At 45.3% G+C, this 24,565-nt stretch overlaps 1 protein-coding gene across 1 annotated transcript in view; it reads right to left on the bottom strand.

Annotated features, from left to right (window-relative positions):
- The window catches only part of LOC109898971 (protein kinase C epsilon type), a 219,592-nt gene that overhangs the window by 9,674 nt on the left and 185,353 nt on the right, over nucleotides 1-24,565 (bottom strand). Inside the window, exons 11-13 of the mRNA XM_031835198.1 lie at nucleotides 24,177-24,331; nucleotides 2,340-2,478; nucleotides 1,108-1,296 (exon numbers count right to left, since the gene is read on the bottom strand). Of these exons, the coding sequence (XP_031691058.1) occupies nucleotides 1,108-1,296; nucleotides 2,340-2,478; nucleotides 24,177-24,331 (483 nt within the window). The remainder of the gene's footprint in view (nucleotides 1-1,107; nucleotides 1,297-2,339; nucleotides 2,479-24,176; nucleotides 24,332-24,565) is intronic.

Below are 24,565 nucleotides of genomic sequence, written 5' to 3' on the forward strand. Positions count from 1 at the left end.
TCAGGATCAGGAGGAGGAGGCTTAGGAGGAGGAGGAGGAGGAAGAGGAGGAAAATTAGGACTAGGAGGAGGATGAGCAGGAGTAGGATGAAAAGGAGGAGAAGGAAGAGGAGGGGGATTAGGAGGAAGAGGAGGAGGATGACAAGGACTAGGTGGATGATTAGGAGTGGGAGGAGGAAGAGGAGGAGGAGGAGGAGGAGGAGGAGGAGTAGGAGGATTAGGAGGGAAAGGAGGAGGAGGCTTAGGAGGAGGAGGAAAAAGATCAGGAGGAGGAGGCTTAGGAGGAGGTGGAGGAGGAAGAGGAGGGTTAGAAGGATGACAAGGAGGAGGAGGAGGAAGAGGAGGATTAGGAGGAGGAGGAAGCAGAGATGAAGTAGGAGTGGGATTAGGAAGAAGATGAGGAGGAGTAGGAGGAGGAAGATGAGGATGAGGAGGAGTAGGAGGAGAATTAGGAGGAATAAGAATAGAAGAATGACAAGGAGGAGAAAGAATAGGAGGAGGAGGAGGAGGAGGAAGAGGAGAAGAATGACAAGGAGGATTAGGAAGAAGAGGAGGAGGAAGAGGAGAAGGAGGAGGAAGAGAAGGAGGAGTAGGAGGAGGATTAGGAGGAAGAAGAAGATGAGGAGAAGGATGACAAGGAGGAGGACGACGAGGAGGAAAAGGAGGAGGAGGAGGATGACAAGGAGTAGGAGGAGGAAGAGGAGGGGGAGGAGGAAAAGGAGGCGGAGGAGGGTGACAAGGAGGAGGAGGAAGATAAGGAGGAGGAGAAGGATGAGGAGGAGGAGGGAAAGGAAGAGGAGGAGGTGAAGGATGACAAGGAGGAGGAGGATGACAAGGAGGAGGAGGAGGGGGAGGAAAGGGAGGTGTAGGAGACTATAAGGTGTCAGAACAGATGAAGCAGAGAAATGAGAGGAAGAGATATGAAGAAAATAAAAAGAGGTGGAGAAGTGGAAAAAGAGGTGGAGAAGGGGAAAAAGAGGTGGAGAAGGGGAAAAAGAGGTGGAGAAGGGGAAAAAGAGGTGGAGAAGGGGAAAAAGAGGAGAGTAAAAGAGGGATAGTTAGAGATACAGGCAGATTAGAACAGGTAGGTATTCTGTAGGTCACTGACCGCTTTGAGGATGGAGACTGCCTCCTTGCTTAGCCACACTGGGTAGAGGACATCATCGTGGAGAATGGACTCAAACAGGTCATCCTCATTGTCGGCCTCAAAGGGGGGCTGGCCAGCCATCATCTCGTACATAAGCACCCCCAGAGCCCACCAGTCCACAGAGGGGCCATATTCTAGCTCCTGTAGGATCTAAAACACATAGGGGGACAGGAAACAATGTAACACCATCTCATACACAAGCTTCTGTAGGATCTAAAACATACATGGGGACAGGAAACACTAACACCATCTACACTACGACAGGATCAATATGGTAGTAAAGGGGAACATAATATTATTAGGGATGATATTGTGAGAGAATGAGTGGAAGAAATGAGTACATGAGTTTAATTGATGGATTATGTGAGTGAGTGGGTGATAGTGAGTGAGTGGGTGATAGTGAGTGAGTGGGTGATAGTGAGTGAGTGGATTTTATTTTTAAGACAAATGTATTCATTTTTAAATTTAAAACATGGGTGGATGAAAGAGTGAGGGAGAGGGCAGAGTAGAGGGTATAGAAAGAGTACAGTACATGATAATAATAGAATACTGTCAGACTGTCTCAGATAAAAGGGTGGGTGGGTACTGTCAGACTGTCCCAGATGAATGGGTGGTTGAGTACTGTCAGACTGTCCCAGATGAATGGGTGGTGGAGTACTGTCAGACTGTCCCGGATGAATGGGTGGTGGAGTACTGTCAGACTGTCCCAGATGAATGGGTGGTGGAGTACTGTCAGACTGTCCCAGATGAATGGGTGGTTGAGTACTGTCAGACTGTCCCGGATGAATGGGTGGTGGAGTACTGTCAGACTGTCCCAGATGAATGGGTGGTGGAGTACTGTCAGACTGTCCCAGATGAATGGGTGGTTGAGTACTGTCAGACTGTCCCAGATGAATGGGTGGTTGAGTACTGTCAGACTGTCCCAGGTGAATGGGTGGTGGAGTACTGTCAGCCTGTCCCGGATGAATGGGTGGTTGAGTACTGCCAGACTGTCCCAGATGAATGGGTGGTGGAGTACTGTCAGACTGTCCCAGATGAATGGGTGGTTAGGTACTGTCAGACTGTCCCAGATGAATGGGTGGTTGAGTACTGTCAGACTGTCCCAGATGAATGGGTGGTTGAGTACTGTCAGACTGTCCCAGATGAATGGGTGGTTGAGTACTGTCAGACTGTTCCAGATAAGTGTGGGTTACCTCCGGAGCGATGTAGTCTGGGGTCCCACAGAAGGTGGTGGTGGTGACTCCATTGAGGATCCCCTCCTTACACATGCCAAAGTCAGCCAGTTTACAGTGGCCTTGTGCATCCAGCAGAATGTTATCCAGTTTCAGATCTCTGGAGAGACAGAGACAAAGAGACAACATGAGGGCCTAGGGGTAAGAGGGAAGCAGTTAGAGGTCAGAGGGAGAGGAGAGACAGAGACAAAGAGACAACATGAGGGCCTAGGGGTAAGGGGGAAGCAGTTAGAGGTCAGAGGGAGAGGAGAGACAGAGACAAAGAGACAACATGAGGGCCTAGGGGTAAGAGGGAAGCAGTTAGAGGTCAGAGGGAGAGGAGAGACAGAGACAAAGAGACAACATGAGGGCCTAGGGGTAAGAGGGACGCAGTTAGAGGTCAGACGGAGAGGAGAGACAGAGACAAAGAGACAACATGAGGGCCTAGGGGTAAGAGGGAAGCAGTTAGAGGTCAGACGTAGAGGAGAGACAGAGACAAAGAGACAACATGAGGGCCTAGGGGTAAGAGGGAAGCAGTTAGAGGTCAGAGGGAGAGGAGAGACAGAGACAAAGAGACAACATGAGGGCCTAGGGGTAAGAGGGAAGCAGTTAGAGGTCAGACGGAGAGGAGAGACAGAGACAAAGAGACAACATGAGGGCCTAGGGGTAAGAGGGAAGCAGTTAGAGGTCAGACGGAGAGGAGAGACAGAGACAAAGAGACAACATGAGGGCCTAGGGGTAAGAGGGAAGCAGTTAGAGAGGTCAGACGGAGAGGAGAGACAGAGACAAAGAGACAACATGAGGGCCTAGGGGTAAGAGGGGAGCAGTTAGAGAGGTCAGACGGAGAGGAGAGACAGAGACAAAGAGACAACATGAGGGCCTAGGGGTAAGAGGGAAGCAGTTAGAGAGGTCAGACGGAGAGGAGAGACAGAGACAAAGAGACAACATGAGGGCCTAGGGGTAAGAGGGAAGCAGTTAGAGGTCAGAGGGAGAGGAGAGACAGAGACAAAGAGACAACATGAGGGCCTAGGGGTAAGAGGGAAGCAGTTAGAGGTCAGAGGGAGAGGAGAGACAGAGACAAAGAGACAACATGAGGGCCTAGGGGTAAGAGGGGAGCAGTTACAGAGGTCAGAGGGAGAGGAGAGACAGAGACAAAGAGACAACATGAGGGCCTAGGGGTAAGAGGGGAGCAGTTAGAGGTCAGAGGGAGAGGAGAGACAGAGACAAAGAGACAACATGAGGGCCTAGGGGTAAGAGGGGAGCTGTTACAGAGGTCAGAGGGAGAGGAGAGACAGAGACAAAGAGACAACATGAGGGCCTAGGGGTAAGACGGAAGCAGTTAGAGGTCAGACGGAGAGGAGAGACAGAGACAAAGAGACAACATGAGGGCCTAGGGGTAAAAGGGAAGCAGTTAGAGAGGTCAGACGGAGAGGAGAGACAGAGACAAAGAGACAACATGAGGGCCTAGGGGTAAGAGGGAAGCAGTTAGAGGTCAGAGGGAGAGGAGAGACAGAGACAAAGAGACAACATGAGGGCCTAGGGGTAAGAGGGAAGAAGTTAGAGGTCAGAGGGAGAGGAGAGACAGAGACAAAGAGACAACATGAGGGCCTAGGGGTAAGAGGGGAGCAGTTACAGAGGTCAGAGGGAGAGGAGAGACAGAGACAAAGAGACAACATGAGGGCCTAGGGGTAAGAGGGGAGCAGTTAGAGGTCAGAGGGAGAGGAGAGACAGAGACAAAGAGACAACATGAGGGCCTAGGGGTAAGAGGGGAGCAGTTACAGAGGTCAGAGGGAGAGGAGAGACAGAGACAAAGAGACAACATGAGGGCCTAGGGGTAAGACGGAAGCAGTTAGAGGTCAGACGGAGAGGAGAGACAGAGACAAAGAGACAACATGAGGGCCTAGGGGTAAGAGGGAAGCAGTTAGAGGTCAGAGGGAGAGGAGAGACAGAGACAAAGAGACAACATGAGGGCCTAGGGGTAAGAGGGAAGCAGTTAGAGGTCAGAGGGAGAGGAGAGACAGAGACAAAGAGACAACATGAGGGCCTAGGGGTGAGAGGGAAGCAGTTAGAGGTCAGAGGGAGAGGAGAGACAGAGACAAAGAGACAACATGAGGCCTAGGGGTAAGAGGGAAGCAGTTAGAGGTCAGAGGGAGAGGAGAGACAGAGACAAAGAGACAACATGAGGGCCTAGGGGTAAGAGGGAAGCAGTTAGAGGTCAGAGGGAGAGGAGAGACAGAGACAAAGAGACAACATGGGGGCCTAGGGGTAAGAGGGAAGCAGTTAGAGGTCAGAGGGAGAGGAGAGACAGAGACAAAGAGACAACATGAGGGCCTAGGGGTAAGAGGGGAGCAGTTACAGAGGTCAGAGGGAGAGGAGAGACAGAGACAAAGAGACAACATGGGGGCCTAGGGGTAAGAGGGGAGCAGTTAGAGGTCAGAGGGAGAGGAGAGGAGAGACAAAGAGACAACATGAGGGCCTAGGGGTAAGAGGGAAGCAGTTAGAGGTCAGAGGGAGAGGAGAGACAGAGACAAAGAGACAACATGAGGGCCTAGGGGTAAGAGGGGAGCAGTTAGAGGTCAGACGGAGAGGAGAGACAGAGACAAAGAGACAACATGAGGGCCTAGGGGTAAGAGGGGAGCAGTTACAGAGGTCAGAGGGAGAGGAGAGACAGAGACAAAGAGACAACATGAGGGCCTAGGGGTAAGAGGGGAGCAGTTACAGAGGTCAGAGGGAGAGGAGAGACAGAGACAAAGAGACAACATGAGGGCCTAGGGGTAAGAGGGAAGCAGTTAGAGGTCAGAGGGAGAGGAGAGACAGAGACAAAGAGACAACATGAGGGCCTAGGGGTAAGAGGGAAGCAGTTAGAGGTCAGAGGGAGAGGAGAGGAGAGACAGAGACAAAGAGACAACATGAGGGCCTAGGGGTAAGAGGGAAGCAGTTAGAGGTCAGACGGAGAGGAGAGACAGAGACAAAGAGACAACATGAGGGCCTAGGGGTATGAGGGAAGCAGTTAGAGGTCAGAGGGAGAGGAGAGGAGAGACAGAGACAAAGAGACAACATGAGGGCCTAGGGGTAAGAGGGGAGCAGTTAGAGGTCAGAGGGAGAGGAGAGACAGAGACAAAGAGACAACATGAGGGCCTAGGGGTAAGAGGGGAGCAGTTAGAGGTCAGAGGGAGAGGAGAGACAGAGACAAAGAGACAACATGAGGGCCTAGGGGTAAGAGGGAAGCAGTTAGAGGTCAGAGGGAGAGGAGAGACAGAGACAAAGAGACAACATGAGGGCCTAGGGGTAAGAGGGGAGCAGTTAGAGGTCAGACGGAGAGGAGAGACAGAGACAAAGAGACAACATGAGGGCCTAGGGGTAAGAGGGAAGCAGTTAGAGGTCAGACGGAGAGGAGAGACAGAGACAAAGAGACAACATGAGGGCCTAGGGGTAAGAGGGAAGCAGTTAGAGGTCAGAGGGAGAGGAGAGACAGAGACAAAGAGACAACATGAGGGCCTAGGGGTAAGAGGGAAGCAGTTAGAGGTCAGACGGAGAGGAGAGACAGAGACAAAGAGACAACATGAGGGCCTAGGGGTAAGAGGGAAGCAGTTAGAGGTCAGAGGGAGAGGAGAGACAGAGACAAAGAGACAACATGAGGGCCTAGGGGTAAGAGGGAAGCAGTTAGAGGTCAGACGGAGAGGAGAGACAGAGACAAAGAGACAACATGAGGGCCTAGGGGTAAGAGGGAAGCAGTTAGAGGTCAGAGGGAGAGGAGAGAGAGAAAGATCATGAGGAGAGACAGAAAGAGAGAGAAGATAGAGAGAGGAGGGAGAGAGAGACAGAAAGAGAGAGATGGAGAGAGAGACAGAAAGAGAGGAGATGGAGAGAGAAGGAGGGAGAGAGACAGAAAGAGAGAGGAGATACAGAGAGGAGGGAGAGAGAGAAAGAGAAAGAAAGCAGAGATAGAGAGAGAAGGAGGGAGAGAGAGATCTACATAAAGAATGTGGTTGACATGACATTCTATACTAGAAGAGAGAAAGAGAGAGGAAGCACAGTAGAATGATCCCACATTTCGTTCAGACCAATACAAGCATAGAAATGGACACATTTACAGTGATGTATATAAAGCATCTATCAACATGAATATAATATAGATCACAGGTAAGATAAGTAATCACTGTGACATCAATATATTGGGTAAAGAGTAAGAGAAAGTCTATTGAAAAGGACATGGAAACTCAGTGCTTTTACTCAGTGAACAGACACAATGTCAAATATAATCTCAGTGTGTCACGTTCTGACCTTAGTTCCTTTATTATGTCTTTGTTTTAGTTTGGTCAGGGAGTGAGTTGGGATGGGTTGTCTATGTTCGTTTTTCTATGTTGTGTTTTGTGTTTGGCCTGGTATGGTTCTCAATCAGAGGCAGGTGTTGTTAGTTGTCTCTGATTGAGAATCATACTTAGGCAGCCTTTTCCCACCTGTGTTTTGTGTTTGGCCTGGTATGGTTCTCAATCAGAGGCAGGTGTTGTTAGTTGTCTCTGATTGAGAATCATACTTAGGCAGCCTTTTCCCACCTGTGTTTTGTGTTTGGCCTGGTATGGTTCTCAATCAGAGGCAGGTGTGGTTAGTTGTCTCTGATTGAGAATCATACTTAGGCAGCCTTTTCCCACCTGTGTTTGGTGGGTGATTATTTCCTGTTTAGTGTTTTTTCCATTCACCTTACAGGACTGTTTGTTTGTCGTTTATTGTTTTGTTCAGTGTTCAGTTACTTTATTAAAAATATGAACACTTACCAAGCTGCGCTTTGGTCCTCACCTTACTCCACCCCTGTTTGATCGTTACACAGTGTTCTTACTCAGTGAACAGACACAATGCCAAATATTCTCTCAGTGTTCTTACTCAGTGAACAGACACAATGCCAAATATTCTCTCAGTGTTCTTACTCAGTGAACAGAAACAATGCCAAATATTCTCTCAGTGTTCTTACTCAGTGAACAGACACAATGCCAAATATTCTCTCAGTATTCTTACTCAGTGAACAGAAACAATGCCAAATATTCTCTCAGTGTTCTTACTCAGTGAACAGAAACAATGGCATAGGACTTTCCCAGTATGGAGGCCAAGAGCACTGTGAGGAGCTATCGGAACTACGGCGGCTACTGATGACATACACATACAGTATACACACACACACACACACACACACACACACACACACACACACACACACACACACACACACACACACACACACACACACACACACACAGATAGATAGATAGATAGGGGGTGCAAAGTTAAAGAGCTGTTCCACAGACACACAGTCGTGTGTCTCTTCATCGCTCCTCGCCTTTATCACGGGGAGCAAGCGAGGGATGGAGGGTGCTGTTGGACATGGTGGGAGAGGAGGAACAGAAGGGAAGATAAGAGGTCTCTGATGAATGATGCCAGGCAGAAGCATGAAACCAGTCGGGTCAGGGTTTGATGGTTGATTGCTGAAAATATGTCAACATCTTTTCAGATGCCCTTCAGCCCCTGAAATGGGAGGGTGTGTGTGTGTGGGGGGGGGGGGGGGGGGGGGGGGTTATTTGTGTGTGCACAAATAACCCCTGTTACACAACTGTTCTGTTTTAGAGGCCTACAGGAGGCATATCCACAATATCCAATGTCCCATGGGAGTGACATGTGGTAGGTTTAGTTGGGTTCCTTCATTCCCATAAAACGTTGATTTTGTACAGGTAATATCGCCATAGACTTTCCTGCCAAGGTGCTATGTATGAACATGGCATCTCAACTATGGCCTGATGTTATAACATCTGGTATCTACTGCATATTGCAAGAATTTCAAAAAGTGTTTGGTACTAAGCATGCAAAGAATACTTGGATGAACTCCCTCCATAGGGGTGAACAGGTGGATAATCCTCTCTCTCTTTCTCTCCCTCTCTCTCTCTATTCCTCTCTTTCTCTCTCCTTACTTGATGAGACTAAACTATGTTGTAAAATCCTTTAAAAAAACGATGTTTCTGCAAGATACTGTACTGTACTCTGCACCCACTGATTCCTAATGTCTAGTGGACATGGTGTTCAATTGACATTTTAGTACAAAGGCATGTATAGCTTTAAGGTCAAGCTAACCATTAAAACTATTTCAATGTATTTTAGTTGGGGTTCATTTATCTGCGGCAAGAAAGATGTATACAACCCAATAACCCAGGAAGTTTAAAATGAGCATTTTGATGTAGTCTGCACAATTGATGATGACGATGATCAATGATTTGATTGCACAGCACTGTGCATCAGTGGCCTCTCCATGTGTAGCAGCAGGTGCTCAAGAGCGCTAATGGAATGATATTTTAAGAAGTTTATTGAGTATACCCTGTGACGGTTATACTTCGATAACCTAGGTGTTGCGGCTAATATAATATATAATATGCCATGTTGCAGACTCTTTTATCTAAAGCGACTTACAGTAGTTTGTTTATACATTTTCAGATGGGTGGCCTTAGTGGTAATCAAACCCACAATCCTGATGTTGCAAGTGCCATGCTCTACCAACTGAGTGAAACTGACTTAATGTTTTACACGTAGAAGCAGTCATGCTACCATGTTGATAGTTTTATCAACGTTCTGGCTCTTGGATCTCTCTTTAATTCCTTGCACAACCCATTTTTCTCTAGAGGGAAGGCCTTTGGGACAGAGTATGGTAGTAGGCGCCAGGTTTCTGTCAAGAACTGCAATGCTGCTGGGTTTTTTCCACTCAACAGTTTCCTGTGTATCAAGAATGGTCCACCACCCAAAGGACATCCAGCCAACTAGACACAACCGTGGGAAGCATTGGAGTCAACATGGGCCAGCATCCATGTGGAATGCTTTCGACACCTTGTATAGTCCATGCCCAGATTAATTGAGACTGTTCTGAGGGCAAAAAAAGAACTCAATATTAGGAAGGTGTTCTTTACATTTTGTACACTCAGTGTATAATTTAAGGTTCAAAAACATTTGGGATGGTAAAATGTTTTCAATGTAAACTTAAATGACTAAAATCAGATATTATTAAGTATCTAGAAAATATTATTTGGCTAACTTTGCCACCGCTGCTTAAAAAATGAGGGGAAACACTGTAATGATGAATTAAAACATGCATGAGACAAATGAAGTAGAATACAAGCTGACATTAAAACTACAACAAGAAACTTGGGTTCAAGAACGCTTCAAACAAACAAACTCCAACTGAGATTATTGCTTGCAAAACAGATCAAAACTGATATTAAGAAGACAGAATTTTATCATAGTAGTGTACCACAGGTGGCTGGTGGAACCTTAATTGTGTTTGGCACCCATCCATTCACTTCATTCCAGCAATTATTGTGTGCTGTCCTCCCTTCAACAGCCTCCTGTGTATATGATAAATAAACATGAGTTACTATCACCACTGTCAGGACCTTTCCTCAGGATGTTGGCAACATTGAAAATATGTTATATCACCCAATTATTCTTTGATGATACATTTGCCTCTTTTTCTCAGCTGCAGGAAAATGTCAATCTCCCCAATCCCACTTTTTCCGCTATCTCCAGACTAGAAACTTTGTCAGAGCTAACACACCTTGATTTCCCCATAGGCCTGCGAATACAGCTATAGAGAGCATCTTGGAGTTGAACAAGCTTCCGAGGGGCGCAATTTCAGATGTATATGCAATCAATTCATGACTTACAGAACCCTTCTTTGGTGCCTTTAAAGACTCGATGGGAAAAGGATTTGGGGGAGGAACTTGGGGAAGACGCCTGGGAATCTGTGCTGCACAGGGTGCACTCGTCCTCTTTTAGCACTAGACACAGCCTCATTCAATTCAAGGTGGTTCACCGTATCCACTGGTCGGGGGCCAAACTTGGAAGAATAGTCTCTGATTTTGATCCTACCTGTGTCAGATGTAAAGTGGAACCAGCCACACTGTTGCATATGTTTTGGGGCTGTCATAAACTGTCAGGTTTCTGGGAATTCATATTTAAATGTTTCTCTGATATATATGACACTGTTATAGATCCGTCTCCCCTTACAGCCCTTTTTGGAGTACTGCCCATAGGTACCCCCTGTCAAGAATCCAGTCGGACACTGTTGCTTATACAACTCTTTTAGCTAGACGGCTAATACTATAGAAATGGAAGATGGCAGCTCCCCCATCTTATAAATATTGGGTGAGAGATGTGTTGTGCTCTCTGAAACTAGAACACATTCAATTCAATTCACGTGGGAACCCCAAACTGTTTAATGAGGATTGGGCTCCATTCCGGTCTTACTTTAAACAGTTCATCCTCTGATGGCATTCCAAATCAAACTAAAATAAGTCTGCATTTGATCCCCCTGTGACTTAAGGGTTGGAGGAGCTTCTCTCTGTGTTTTTGCTGGGGGGGCATTAAGGTCCATGTGCTTATTGATTGTGACCCGCGGATGCCTTGTTCGTCTTGCCCTGGCAGAGACTGAAGTGTGAGCTTGTTTTTCCCAGTTATTTTTACATTTTGTTCACGCCTACATGAATAATCATTCTATTTTATTTTATTTTAAAGCATTGTAAACTTTATTTTGGGTCCAGTGGATGGTTGGTCTGTGGCCATGACTGTCTGTGAGTGGTTGCATTTCTCCACCCTTATCCCTTGACTGTTTACAGGAACAATGGTGAGGTGTTTGCTCTGTCCCTGTACTATAGATTGCCCTTTAACCCTTGTAGCCTACTGCCTGGTGTGTTTAACTTGTCTAAAGTATAGTATCTTTAAAGACATTCTTTTAGTTGTATTTATTTGTATTTATTTTTTCTAGTTGAGTATATTATTTATATTGCTTTGTGTTGTCTGTGTGTCTGTGTGTCTGTGTGTCTGTGTGTGTGTGTGTGTGTGTGTGGGTGTGTGTGTGTGTGTGTGTGGGTCTGTGTGTGTGTGTGTGTGTGGGTGTGTGTGTGTGGGTGTGTAAAACTTAATAAACAGAGTAAAAAAAAAAAAACATATGTTATATCACACACACGCTCGCATACATCGGAAAAAGGTTGTATCATCCACACACGCGCACACACACACATACAGCAATCAGGCTCAATTGAGAGCATTTCCTGTGTTTCGAGTTCATCTTGTGGAGTGATTTTTCCATTACGTACTCAGTAACCCTAAGTGCTCTGACAGCTAACATCCCTCCCTCTGCTTCGAATGAGCTCCCACTTTTAAAAGACAGAAACACACATGCACACACACACACACACACACACACACGCACACGCACACGCAGACGCACACACACACACACACACACACACACACACACACACACACACACACACACACACACACACACACACACACTATAATGATCTATTAGGAACCATGTACCAGCCCATGATCAATAGTGAATAAGTCAATATTCAAGAAGTTCTAAAATGACAGCCATTTTACAGGCTCCTGACTGGTATTTTGTGTATTTTTAGAAAAGAGCTTCTAAGTGTCAGAAAAGCTATCACTAACCTCGATTTGGGCGATCACTTCTTCTTCAATGAGCCGAAGGCGAAAGACAAATTGATTATCCCGGACCAGGCCCTAATGCCCAACACTTGAAGAAGACCCTGATGAGCCAAGGTGTCTCTCAGTTCTATTGACGAATGTACAATCGCTGGAGTCTAACTGGACAAGCTCCATTCGAGACTATCCTACAGTATCAACAGGACATTAAAAACTGTAATACACTATGCTTCTCAGAGTCATGGCTGAGTCCGGTAAGCTGTCTATTTACTACCACAAACCAATGTTGGCACTTAGACAGCGTCAATACAGGACTAAGATCGAATCCTCCTACACCGGCTCTAATGCTCGTCGGAGAGCTGCCCAGCTGCCCAGCTCAGCCGAGAGCTGCCCAGTGAGGCGGGATTACCAGATGAGCTAAATGTCTTCTATGCTCACGTCGAGGCAAGCGAAACTGAACCACGCATAAGAGCACCAGTTGTTCTGAAGGACTGTATGATCAAACTCTCCGTAGCCGATATGAGTAAGACCTTTAAACAGGTTAAAACAATGATTTTATTTTATATTTCACCTTTAGTTAACCAGGTAGGTCACTTGAGAACAAGTTCTCATTTACAACTGCGACCTGACCAAGATGCAGCAAAGCAGTGCGACAAAAACAAAAAAAACACAGAGTTACACATGGGATAAACAAACGTACAGTCAATAACACAATAGAAAAATCTATACAGTACCTTGCGAAAGTATTCGGCCCCCTTGAACTTTGCGACCTTTTGCCACATTTCAGGCTTCAAACATAAAGATATAAAACTGTATTTTTTTGTGAAGAATCAACAACAAATGGGACACAATCATGAAGTGGAACGACATTTATTGGATATTTCAAACTTTTTTAACAAATCAAAAACTGAAAAATTGGGCGTGCAAAATTATTCTTTTTGCTTATTTAAGATGGTGAGGAAAGCACCTTTAAAGAATAACCAGGGATCCTCTACTGACGGGATGAGGTCAATATCCTTCCAGGATACCCGGGCCAGGTTGATTAGAAAGGCCTGCTTGCTGAAGTGTTTTAGGGAGCGTTTGACAGTGATGATGGGTAGTCGTTTGACTGCGGACCCATTACGGATGCAGGCAATAAGGCTGAGATCCTGGTTGAAGACAGCAGAGGTGTATTTAGAGGACAGGCTGGTCAGGAAGATATCTATGAGGGTGCCCGTGTTTACGTATTTAGGGTTGTACCAGGTAGGTTCATTGATCATTTGTGTGAGATTGAGGGCATCTAGCTTAGATTGTAGGACGGCCGGGGTGTTAAGCATATCCCAGTTTAGGTCACCTAACAGTACGAACTCTGAAGATAAATGGGGGGCAATCAATTCACATATGGTGTCCAGGGCACAGCTGGGGGCTGAGGTGGGTCTATAACAAGCGGCAACAGTGAGTGATTTTTAAAAGTAGAAGCTCAAACCGTTTGGGCACAGACCTGGAGAGCATGAAAGAACTCTGCAGACTATCTCTGCATTAGATTGCAACTTCGCCCCCTTTGGCAGTTCTATCTTGGCGGAAAATGTTGTAGTTGGGGATGGAAATGTCCAAATTTTTGGTGGCCAGGATTCAGACACGGCTAGGACATCTGAGTTGGCGGAGTGTGCTAAAGCAGCGAATGAAACAATCTTAGGGTGTAGGCTTCTGAAGTTAACATGCATGAAACCACAGCTTTTACGGTTCCAGAAGTCAACAAATGAGAGCACCTGGGGAATAGGTGTAATGCTGGGGGCTGCAGGGCCTGGATTAACCTCTACATCACCAGAGGAACAGAGGAGGAGTTTGATAATGGTACAGCTAAAGGCTATAAGAATTGGTCTTCTAATGTGTTGGGAACAGAAAATAAAAGGAGCAGATTTCGAGGCGTGGTAGAATATATTCAGCGCATAATGTACAGAAAAGGGTATGGTAGGATGTGAGTACAGTGGAGGTAAACCTGGGCGTTGAGTGACAATGAGAGAGGTTTTGTCTCTGGAGGCACCAGTTAAGCCCGGTAAGGTCTCTGCATGTGTGTGGGGTGGGAAAAAAGAGCTATCTATGGCATGTTAAGCGGGACCGAGGGCTCTACAGTGAAATAAAACAATAAGAACTAGCCGAGACAGCAGTAGACAAGGCATATTGACATTAGAGAGGCATAAAGCAATCACAGGTGTTGATCGGGAGAGCTAAGACAACAACGAGTAACAGGTGATGAATGGGCAGAGCGGGTCGGTTAGGTACATACAGGACCTGAGTTTGAGGCTGGGGCCGACAGGTAAACATAATGAGGTACTGTGTTATTGAAACAGTCCAGGGGGCATCAGCTGTGTAGCCGAGTGATCATAGGGTCCAATGAGCAGCAATAGGTGAGTCCAGGCCAATTGGCAAAAGAAGTATTGTAGCCCTAGAATTAGCTGGTATATGGGCCTAGCTCGAGGATAGCTCAAGGATAACTGGTGCTTGCTTCGGGACAGAGGCGTTAGCTAACAGTAGCCACTCGTTTGCAGCTAGCTAGTTGCGATGATCCGGTGTAATGATCCAGAGCGTCAGGAATCCGGTGATGTAGTAGAGAGAAGCAATCCGATGTGCTCTGAGTTGATACCGCGCTGTGCAGACTGTCAGGTGTTGTCCGAGCTAAAGGTGAAGACCACTAGCCGTGGCTAACAAAGACTAGTAGCTAGTTAGCTGGCTAGCTCCTGATGGAAGTTCCAGTTATAAGGAATAAAAATAGCAGATCCGTACCACATTGGGTGAAGCGGGTTTCAGGAAAGTACATTTAGTTTGTAGATAGAAAGTGAGATTAAAATATATATGAAAAAATGTGCTATTTACACGGGATAAGACACAGGATAAGACAAAGACAAACATGTCCGACTGCTACGCCATCTTGGAAAATAAAATAAAAAATTCATAAGGGCGCAGGGCCAGATGACCAAATGACCACTGACCAAATGGCAAGTGTCTTCACTGACATTTTCAACCTCTCTCTGACCCAGTCTGTAATACCTACATATTTCAAGCAAACAGGCATCAGTCCCTGTGCCAAAGAGTAGCACTCACTTCTGTAAACATGAAATGCTTTGAAAGGCAGGTTATGGCAGGTTATCCTGATTGACTTGTCACTTTTATCCCTACCCACATGTACATGCAGTATTACCTCAATTACCTCAAGAACCTCATACCCCTGCACATTGACTCAGTCCTGGTACTCCTTCAACATAGCCTTGTTATTGTTGTTTTTTGCGTTACTGTTTCCTTTTTTATTTAGCAAATATTTGTCTTCCTTTTTAACTGCATTGTTGGGAATGGGCTCCTAAGTAAGCATTTCACTGTAAAGATTACACCTGCTGAATTCAGTGCATGTGACCAATAAAACGCCATTTGATTTGTAAAAGAGACATTGTGAGAATAGCTTTGAACACAGTAGACAGGACTCTGCCGTGCCCTGATTGTATTACTGCTGATGATATCTGGAAACGTGCATGTACACCCTGGCCCATACTGTTGCTAGTCCCAATTCTGACTTGTGCTCTCATATCTGCTTCACTGATTTCTGCTCTCGTAATAGCCTGGGTTTTCTGCATGCTAATACTAGAAGCTTATTACCTAAAATGTATCAATTGAAAGTGTAGGTTCACAGCTCCAATCCAGATGTGTTGGTCATTACTGAGGTATGACACCAAACACCCAGAAAAGGCTACTCCGCTCGATGTTATCCTCACAAATAATCCTGATAGGTATTAGTCTGGTGTTTTCTGTAATGACCTTAGTGATCACTGTTTTACAGCCTGTTTTTGTCATAGATGCTTGCTATATAGCTTTAATGAGCAAACCTTCATTCATGAACTGGCCTCTGTAAAATGGTATAGAATCAGCTTGATCCCCTCTGTCGAAGACTCTTGGACCTAAGTTTTTGATATTTTCAATGGTATTGTTAACAAACATGCTCCCATAAAGAAAATGAGAATTAAAAACAGGTTCAGCCCCTGGTTCAACCGTGATCATGCAGAGTTACGCCACCTCAAGAATTGCATTTGGCGAAAGGCTTGGCACACGCATACTCAGGCTGACTGGCTATCGTTCAGGCAAATGAGAAATAAGTACACTCAGGCTATCCAGAAGGTCAAAATTAGTTACGCTAAGGAGCAGTTCTGTCTCTGTGGGTCTAACACCAAGAAGTTCTGGAAAACAGTTAAAGACCTGGAGAATAAATCCTCCTCCTCACAGCTGCCCATGTCCCTTAATGTTGATGATGTGGTTGTTACTGACAAGAAGCACATGGCTGTGCTCTTTAATCACCCCTTCATTAAGTCAAGATTCTTATATGACTCAGCCATGCCTCCTTGCCTGTCCAACATTTCCTCATCTCCCACACATTCTAATGCAACTATCCCTGATGCTTCTCCCTCTTTTTCCCCTGCCCCGCTACAAATTTCTCCCTGCAGGCAGTCACTGAGTCCAAAGTGCTAAAGGAGCTCCTTAAACTTGACCCCAAAAAACATCTGGGTCAGATGTTGTAGACCCTTTCTTCTTTAAGGTTGCTGACCCTATCATGGCCAAGCCTATATCCCACATTTTTAACATGTCTCTCCTTTCTGGGGAGGTTCCCATTGCTTGGAAGGCAGCCACGGTTCGTCCTTTATTTAAAGGGGGAGATCAAGCTGATCCTAACTGTTATAGGCCTATTTCTATTTTGCCCTGTTTATCAAAAGTGTTTGAAAAACTTGTCAATAGTCAACTGACTGGCTTTCTTGATGTCTATAGTATTCTCTCTGGTATGCAATCTGGTTACCGCTCAGGTTACTGCAACCTTAAAGGTCCTCAATGATGTCACCATTGCCCTTGATTCTAAGTAATCTGTAGTTATTTTTATTGACTTGGCCAAAGCTTTTGATACGGTAGACCATTCCATTCTTGTGGGCCGGATGAGGAGAATTGGTGTCTCTGAGGGGTCTTAGTGTAAGGGAGTGCGTAACTGGCGGCAGGGAAGTCAGGCGCAGGAGAGCAAAACTGGGTAATCAACGGAGCAGTTTTATTCATAAAACCACCGGAAACCAGAACAACAAACAAATGGATACAAAACCCGTCGCGCACCAGAGAAAACGTGCACATGCACTTACAATAAACAATTCCGCACAAAGACATGGGAGGAACAGAGGGTAAATAAACAACATGTAATGAGGGAATTGAGACCACAAATATGGGAAGTATGGGAAGACAAGACAAAACAAAAGGAAAATGAAAAGTGGATCGATGATGGCTAGAAGACCGGCAACGCTGAGTGCCGCCCGAACAAGGAGAGGAACCGACTTCGGCGAAGTTGTGACACTTTGGGCTGGTTGGCGACCTACCTCTCTCAAAGAGTGCAGTGTATAAAGTCAGAAAATCTGCTGTCTCAGCCACTGCCTGTCACCAAGGAAGTACCCCAAGGCTTGATCCTAGGCCCAACACTCTTAATTTACATCAACAACATAGCTCAGGCAGTAGGAAGCTCTCTCATCCATTTATATGCAGATGATGCAGTCTTATATTCAGCTGGCCCCTCCCCGAATGTTGTGTTAAATTATTTAAAACAAAGCTTTCTTAGTGTCCAACAAGTTTCTCTACCCATAACCTTGTTCTGAACACCTCCAAAACAAAGGTCATGTGGTTTGGTAAGAAGAATGCCCCTCTCCTCACAGGTGTGATTACTACCTCTGAGGGTTTAGAGCTTGATGTAGTCACCTCATACAAGTACTTGGGAGTATGGATAGATGGTGCACTCTCCTTCTCTCAGCACATATCAAAGCTGCAGGCTAAAGTTACATCTAGACTTGGTTACCTCGATCGCTCCTCTTTCACTCCAGCTGCCAAACTAACCCTGATTCAGATGATCATCCTACCCATGCTAGATTACGGAGACATAATTTATAGATCTGTATGTAAGGGTGCTCTCGAGCGGCTAGATGTTCTTTACCATTCGGCCATTAGATTAGCCACTAATGCTCCTTATAGGACACATCACTGCACTGTATACTCCTCTATAAACTGGTCATCTCAGTTTACCCCGTCGCAAGACCCACTGGTTGATGCTTATTTATAAAACCCTCTTAGGCCTCACTCCCCCCTATCTGAGATATCTACTGCAGCCCTTCCTCCACATACAACACCCGTTCTGCCAGTCACATTCTGTTAAAGGTCCCAAAGCACACATCCCTGGGTCGTTCCTCTTTTCAGTTTACTGTAGCTAGCGACTGCAACAAACACTCAAGCTGGACAGTTTTATCTCTATCTCTTAATTTAAAGACTCAATCATGGACACTCTTACTGACAGTTGTGGCTGCTTCACGTGATGTATTGATGTCTCTACCTTCTGCCCTTTGTGCCGTTATCTTTGCCCAATAATGTTTGTACCATGTTTTGTGCTGCTACCATGTTGTGTTGCTACCATGTTGTGTTGCTACCATGTTGTTGTCATGTGGTGTTGCTACCATGCTGTGTTGTCATGTGTTGCTGCCATGCTATGTTGTTGTCTTAGGTCTCTTAGGTCTTTATGTAGTGTTGTGGTGTCTCTCTTGTCATGATGTGTGTTTGACCTATATATCTTTTCTTTATCACAGCTCCCGTCCCCGCAGGAGGCCTTTTTGTCACGTTCTGACCTTAGATTTTTTTGTTATGTCTTTGTTTTAGGTTGGTCAGGGAGTGAGTTGGGATGGGTTGTCTATGTTCGTTTTTCTATGTTGTGTTTTGTGTTTGGCCTGGTATGGTTCTCAATCAGAGGCAGGTGTTGTTAGTTGTCTCTGATTGAGAATCATACTTAGGCAGCCTTTTCCCACCTGTGTTTTGTGTTTGGCCTGGTATGGTTCTCAATCAGAGGCAGGTGTCGTTAGTTGTCTCTGATTGAGAATCATACTTAGGCAGCCTTTTCCCACCTGTGTTTTGTGTTTGGCCTGGTATGGTTCTCAATCAGAGGCAGGTGTCGTTAGTTGTCTCTGATTGAGAATCATACTTAGGCAGCCTTTTCCCACCTGTGTTTTGTGTTTGGCCTGGTATGGTTCTCAATCAGAGGCAGGTGTGGTTAGTTGTCTCTGATTGAGAATCATACTTAGGCAGCCTTTTCCCACCTGTGTTTGGTGGGTGATTATTTCCTGTTTAGTGTTTTTTCCATTCACCTTACAGGACTGTTTGTTTGTCGTTTATTGTTTTGTTCAGTGTTCAGTTACTTTATTAAAAATATGAACACTTACCAAGCTGCGCTTTGGTCCTCACCTTACTCCACCCCTGTTTGATCGTTACACAGTGTTCTTACTCAGTGAACAGACACAATGCCAAATATTCTCTCAGTGTTCTTACTCAGTGAACAGACACAATGCCAAATATTCTCTCAGTGTTCTTACTCAGTGTTCTTACTCAGTGACTCGTGTTTCGTGGGTGATTGTTTTCTGTTCAGTGTTTTTTCAGCACCATACAGGACTGTTTGTTTGTTGTTTTATTGTTTTGTTTTCAGTGTTCAATTACTTTATTAAAGAATATGGACACTTACCACGCTGCGCATTGGTCCTCCTCTTCTTCCACTTACGACAAACGTTACACTTTTGCCTTTTGGTAGGCCGTTATCGTAAATAAGAATTTGTTCTTAACTGACTTAGTTAAATAGGTTAAATAAAGGTTAAATAAAAAAATTAAAAACATTCCTAAGCTAACACACACAGATAATCAATGGAGGCCATAGACAGAATGTGGGCTGTTTTCCTTTAGATACACTAACTATTGGAGTTACAAAATTACAATCTTGTTTTCAGAAAATCTCCCATTGACATAGCAATGGACATAGGGTGGGTGAAGGAGAGGGAGAAAGAGAGAAAGATGAAGAGGGATAGAAATCTGGTAGAAATTAGAATAATCTGAGGAGGTATCTGAATACAGAAAGGTCACAGAGAGGTCAAAAGGACACAGAGGTCATGGAGAAGAAGAATACGGGGGTTACTGTAGTATCATATCTGGGGTAGCTTTAAATACCTCTTTATTTCACAGTATGCATGTCACACATGGGTGGAATGTTTGTATGTATGCACAGCATGTTTATAGTTAGGTTCATAAATTTAGAGGTGTATGAGTGTGCATGTGAACTGAGCATGTACACAGTATGTGGGTGGCCTTTGTGGTGCATGTGAGTATGATTGTTTGTGTATTGTGCCGTGCTCTGTTGTGAATGCCGCCCATAGGGTCTCCAGTCTCAGGTGAGCTTGTGCAGAGCAAGGAGGACGGACAGAAAGCCTGGTGATAGACTCCTCTATACATAAAATCCCTCCCCTCCCTATCTACAGTGGCTTACAGCCTCCCTCCCCTCCCCACCCCTCTCTTCCTCTCCCTACCTCTCCTCTCCTCTCCTCTCTTCATCTACAGTAGCTTACAGCCTCCTTCCCTTCCCCTCCCCTCTCCTCTCTTCCCCTCCCTACACTTCCTCTCCTCTCCTCTCCTCTCCTCTCCTCTCCTCTCCTCTCCTCTCCTCTCCTCTCCTCTCCTCTCCTCTCCTCTCCTCTCCTCTCCTCTCCTCTCCTCTCCTCTCCTCTCCTCTCCTCTCCTCTCCTCTCCTCTCCTCTCTTCTCTTCTCCTCTCCTCTCATCTCCCTATCTACAGTGACATACATGCCTCTACCAGTTAACTGCAAGCCAGTCCAGGCTTGTCCCACAACACTAACAGATCAAACTGCTACTGTCTCTAACAAAACCTAGCCACTGTTTTATTTTCTCTCTCAGAGGTGTGTGTGTGTGCGTGTGTGTGTGTGTGTGTGTGTGTGTGTGTGTGTGTGTGTGTGTGTGTGTGTGTGTGTGTGTGTGTGTGTGTGTGTGTGTGTGTGGTGGTGGGGGGGGGGGGGGGGGGGGGGGGGGGGGGGGTCATGTTCCAGTAAGGGTTGTCTGTATTCTTGGTTGGTGTGTTCAACAAGTCACAGAGAGGCAAGGCTGAGTCAACTCAGGTGAAGTATGTGACACTATGTTAAACACGTTAGACCTCACATGCAAACATGCGTGCATCACATCCTGGTTCTCACTGATTTCATTGATTTGCCCAGTCCAAACAAAGCGAAATACACTGACAGAATACAATAGCCTTACCTGGAATCAGAAAGCTATTTCAACATCGTAAAGGGCTCACAAGAACTACTCTATGGAAGTAACAGACTAAGGGCCCACTTCCAGAGCTCTACAGCGAATGAACAACTACAATACTGCCATTTACTTTGTGCATCGCTGAGTTGACCTTTAAAGCTACAACATGCTCCCTGTGATTATTAATAAACCCTAAAATAAAGAGTCATTCAAACCATACGTCTAATCAAAAAGGCCCTAAGGAGGCTCGCTATGGCTACATGCACCGCTAAAATCACGCAGCCAGAACGCTTTGATTAGGAAAAGCTAGTCTGACCCGCTTTCCTGTCCCGAACACAAGCTCACTGCTCTGCCCAGTCTAACACAGAGAGAGAGAGAGAGAGAGGGAGGGGGGAAAGAGAGAATGAGAACAAGAGTGAGTGAGAGAAAGGAAGAGCGAGAAAGAGAGGGAGTGTGTGTGTGTGAGAGAGAGAGAGAGAGAGAGAGAGAGAGAGAGAGAGAGAGAGAGAGAGAGGGAGAAATGGAGAGAGAAGGATAACCTACAGTACATAGCCAGAAATTCATTCCATTCTATTAACCATTATTATTTTGATTTAAGCCAACACAATTCCCACTGTTTGATCACTTCCTGCTTCCTAGCCTGCTTCCTACTTAGCAGACTGCCTGTAGGTGGCACAACAACATTCATCTACCCTGTAACCAAGGGGTCAAAATAGCTTTGAGTGTACAGTATCAGCTACCTCATGAAGCCAATACTAAATAATACCTACCCGCACTGCACATTCAGTGTATGGAGACTGAATTTATAGCATTGTTTGTCGGTTGGCCTGATGTTATGCAGGTGATTCACTTTAAGAGGACACTAAATCATAATAACTCCTGGAGCTGCAGACTAAACAGAAGACTGTATCTCTTATTGTCTGAATCAGAGAGGGACACTGACCAATACCTAGGTCAAATAACATTTGTGAATGAGAGTGAGTGAGTTAGTGGGTGAATGAGTGAAAAAACCCAGAAAGGCTTGCATACTGAATACGCTCCCAATTGACCAGCTTAAGTAACAACAATTCAATCCAACATGGCTCCTCGTGAGTGATCACATGCTTGTTTGGTACAAACTCCATCACAGACACAATGTGTCTCAACTAGTTCCTTACTGGACCAAGGTCCCGAGACACAGTACATGCCTGTGCAGTATAGGCTAGCTAAGATTCTAAAAGAACATCAGATTGACCCAGGAAGTGTTGACCTTATTTCCATCGGAGCCTAGCTGTTTCCTTTAGCTCTCAGAGTGACTAAGTTCAGGAAGAGAGGCGTAGACCAAGCATTCATTCACCAAATGGGACTTTTCCTGTTAGGTCAGGTTGGTTGAGGAAAACAGAGAGAAATTGGACTGGGTGGGTTTCAGATTCCCAACTCCAACCACAGGTTGGTCCTCAGGTCAAGAGGGGCACTTAGAAGACTGCGAAGACGGCAGAGGAACTCCAGAAAACCATGTACTGTAGGAGGTGGATTTTTTAAAGCTGGGCCTACGTGTTGCAGACTGATAGCTACCAGAAAGGGAGAGAGATGTACTTTCCGTGGGGACAACATAGTTGTGTAGCCCAGAGAGTCAGGATTTGTGTGTGGTAAACAACAGTGAGATGAGAGGATAAACGGAGCGCCAGAAAAAGAATAAATCAACCCTAGCTGTAAACAACCTGGCATAAACACAGCCTGAAGGGCCCCGTTACTGGGCAGAACAACACACAACACACACCTGTAACAACTTAGACCAAGTTCAGTTCGCTTTGGACTCCCTAATACCTAGGTCAGTATGTATCAAGCATCTCAGAGGAGTGCTGATTTAGGATCAGTTTTATCTGATACTTTGAGATGTTTGGTACATATGGCCCCTGATCCCAAAGTTAGCGTGACACTGAAATCTGGACTGTACATCAAATACTGTTTTATTATGCAAAACACATACATTTGGATTGAATGATTTGTTACAATGATGTTATGATTTGCCACAAAGACGCATTCTGACAGTTTGTCTGTTTTGCTATTGGCTGACAATGATTCTGTGACTGGCAGTGGTAGAAAATAGTTAGTTTGGCCTCCCGGGTGGCTCAGAGGTCTAGCTGTGCCACCAGAGACGCTGGGTTTGAGCCCAGGCTCTGTCACAGCCGGCCGCGACCGGGAAGCCCATGGGGCGGTGCACAATTGGCCAAGCGTCGCCCGGGTTAGGAAGGGTTTGGCCGGCAGGGATATCCTTGTCTCAATTAATATACAGTGACGCCATTAAGTTTAGTTTGAGTTTCACTGGGTTGATTATGTGATATAATAGAATTGGTATGTTGAAATAACAGGATAGCTTTATGATATAGTGTCTGTTATTATTAGCCTGACCACAGATCAGTCTGTTCTGCTTGGATAGCTTTATGATATAGTGTCTGATATTATTAGCCTGGCTCCAGATCAGTCTGTCCTGCTTGGATAGCTTTATGATATAGTGTCTGTTATTATTAGCCTGGCCCCAGATCAGTCTGTCCTACTTGGATAGCTTTAGGATGTACTGTCTGTTATTATTAGCCTGGCCCCAGATCAGTCTGTTCTGTTTCAATAGCTTTATGATATACTATCTGTTATTATTATTGGCTCCAGATCAGTCTGTCCTGTTTCAATAGCTTTAGGATGTACTATCTGTTATTATTAGTTTGGCTCCAGATCAGTCTGTTCTGTTTCCACAGCTTTATGATATACTATCTGTTATTATTAGTTTGGCTCCAGATCAGTCTGTTCTGTTTCGACAGCTTTATGATATACTGAGGGTTAGGGCCTTAGAGTCAGGTTAGGTTTATCTGTATACTGAAAACAATGTTACTAGGTGCTACTGCTAACATACATTCTAGTGTGTGTATGTGTGTGTGTGTGTGTTCGCCCATGCGTGTGCATTTCTGTGTGTGTTTATTTGTGTGCGTGTGTATTTCTGTGTACGTGTTTAACAAAGTTAAGAAAGTATCATAAGATCGCTCCACAGCTAGCTTGAAATGTCACGGATAGAGCAATCCAATCGGTAACTTTTGGGCGGTCAACCTGTTGGAATGTTGTCAAGGAGGGTGGTCAAGGGTGTTAGCAAAGTAGAGGAGGTCCCAAGTTCCTGCCATGTATGAGTTGAATAAGGGGGAAGTGGCACTCACTAAGAAAGCAGCGTGATGCCCGTAACCAGTGTGTGTGTGTTTGTTACCTGTAGATTACTCCATGTTGGTGAAGAAACATGAGGGCAGAAGTGACTTCGGCGGCATAGAAGCGAGAGCGCGTCTCGTCAAACTTCCTGGAACGCTGGATTTGAAACATCAGGTCTCCTCCATTTACATACTCCATCACAAAGAACAGACGGTCCTGGAGAAGGAGGGAGAGACCAAGAGAAAGACAAGAAAAAGGGTTATACCCTTTTCACCCATTGATTAAAAAAAATAACTATAACGACCAGTAGAATAGTTTCTACTTAAGTCAGCCTCAAAGAATGAAGAGTTAATCAGATTGCATTATGAAATGTTGATTGTTACAGTTATCATGTAGATCAATAATTCAACTCAATAAAGATTGAACTGTAGTTTATTGATAGTGTGATCC

This window comes from Oncorhynchus kisutch, linkage group LG11 (genome assembly GCF_002021735.2).
Source record: "Oncorhynchus kisutch isolate 150728-3 linkage group LG11, Okis_V2, whole genome shotgun sequence".
In the NCBI taxonomy this organism is placed as follows: domain Eukaryota; kingdom Metazoa; phylum Chordata; class Actinopteri; order Salmoniformes; family Salmonidae; genus Oncorhynchus; species Oncorhynchus kisutch.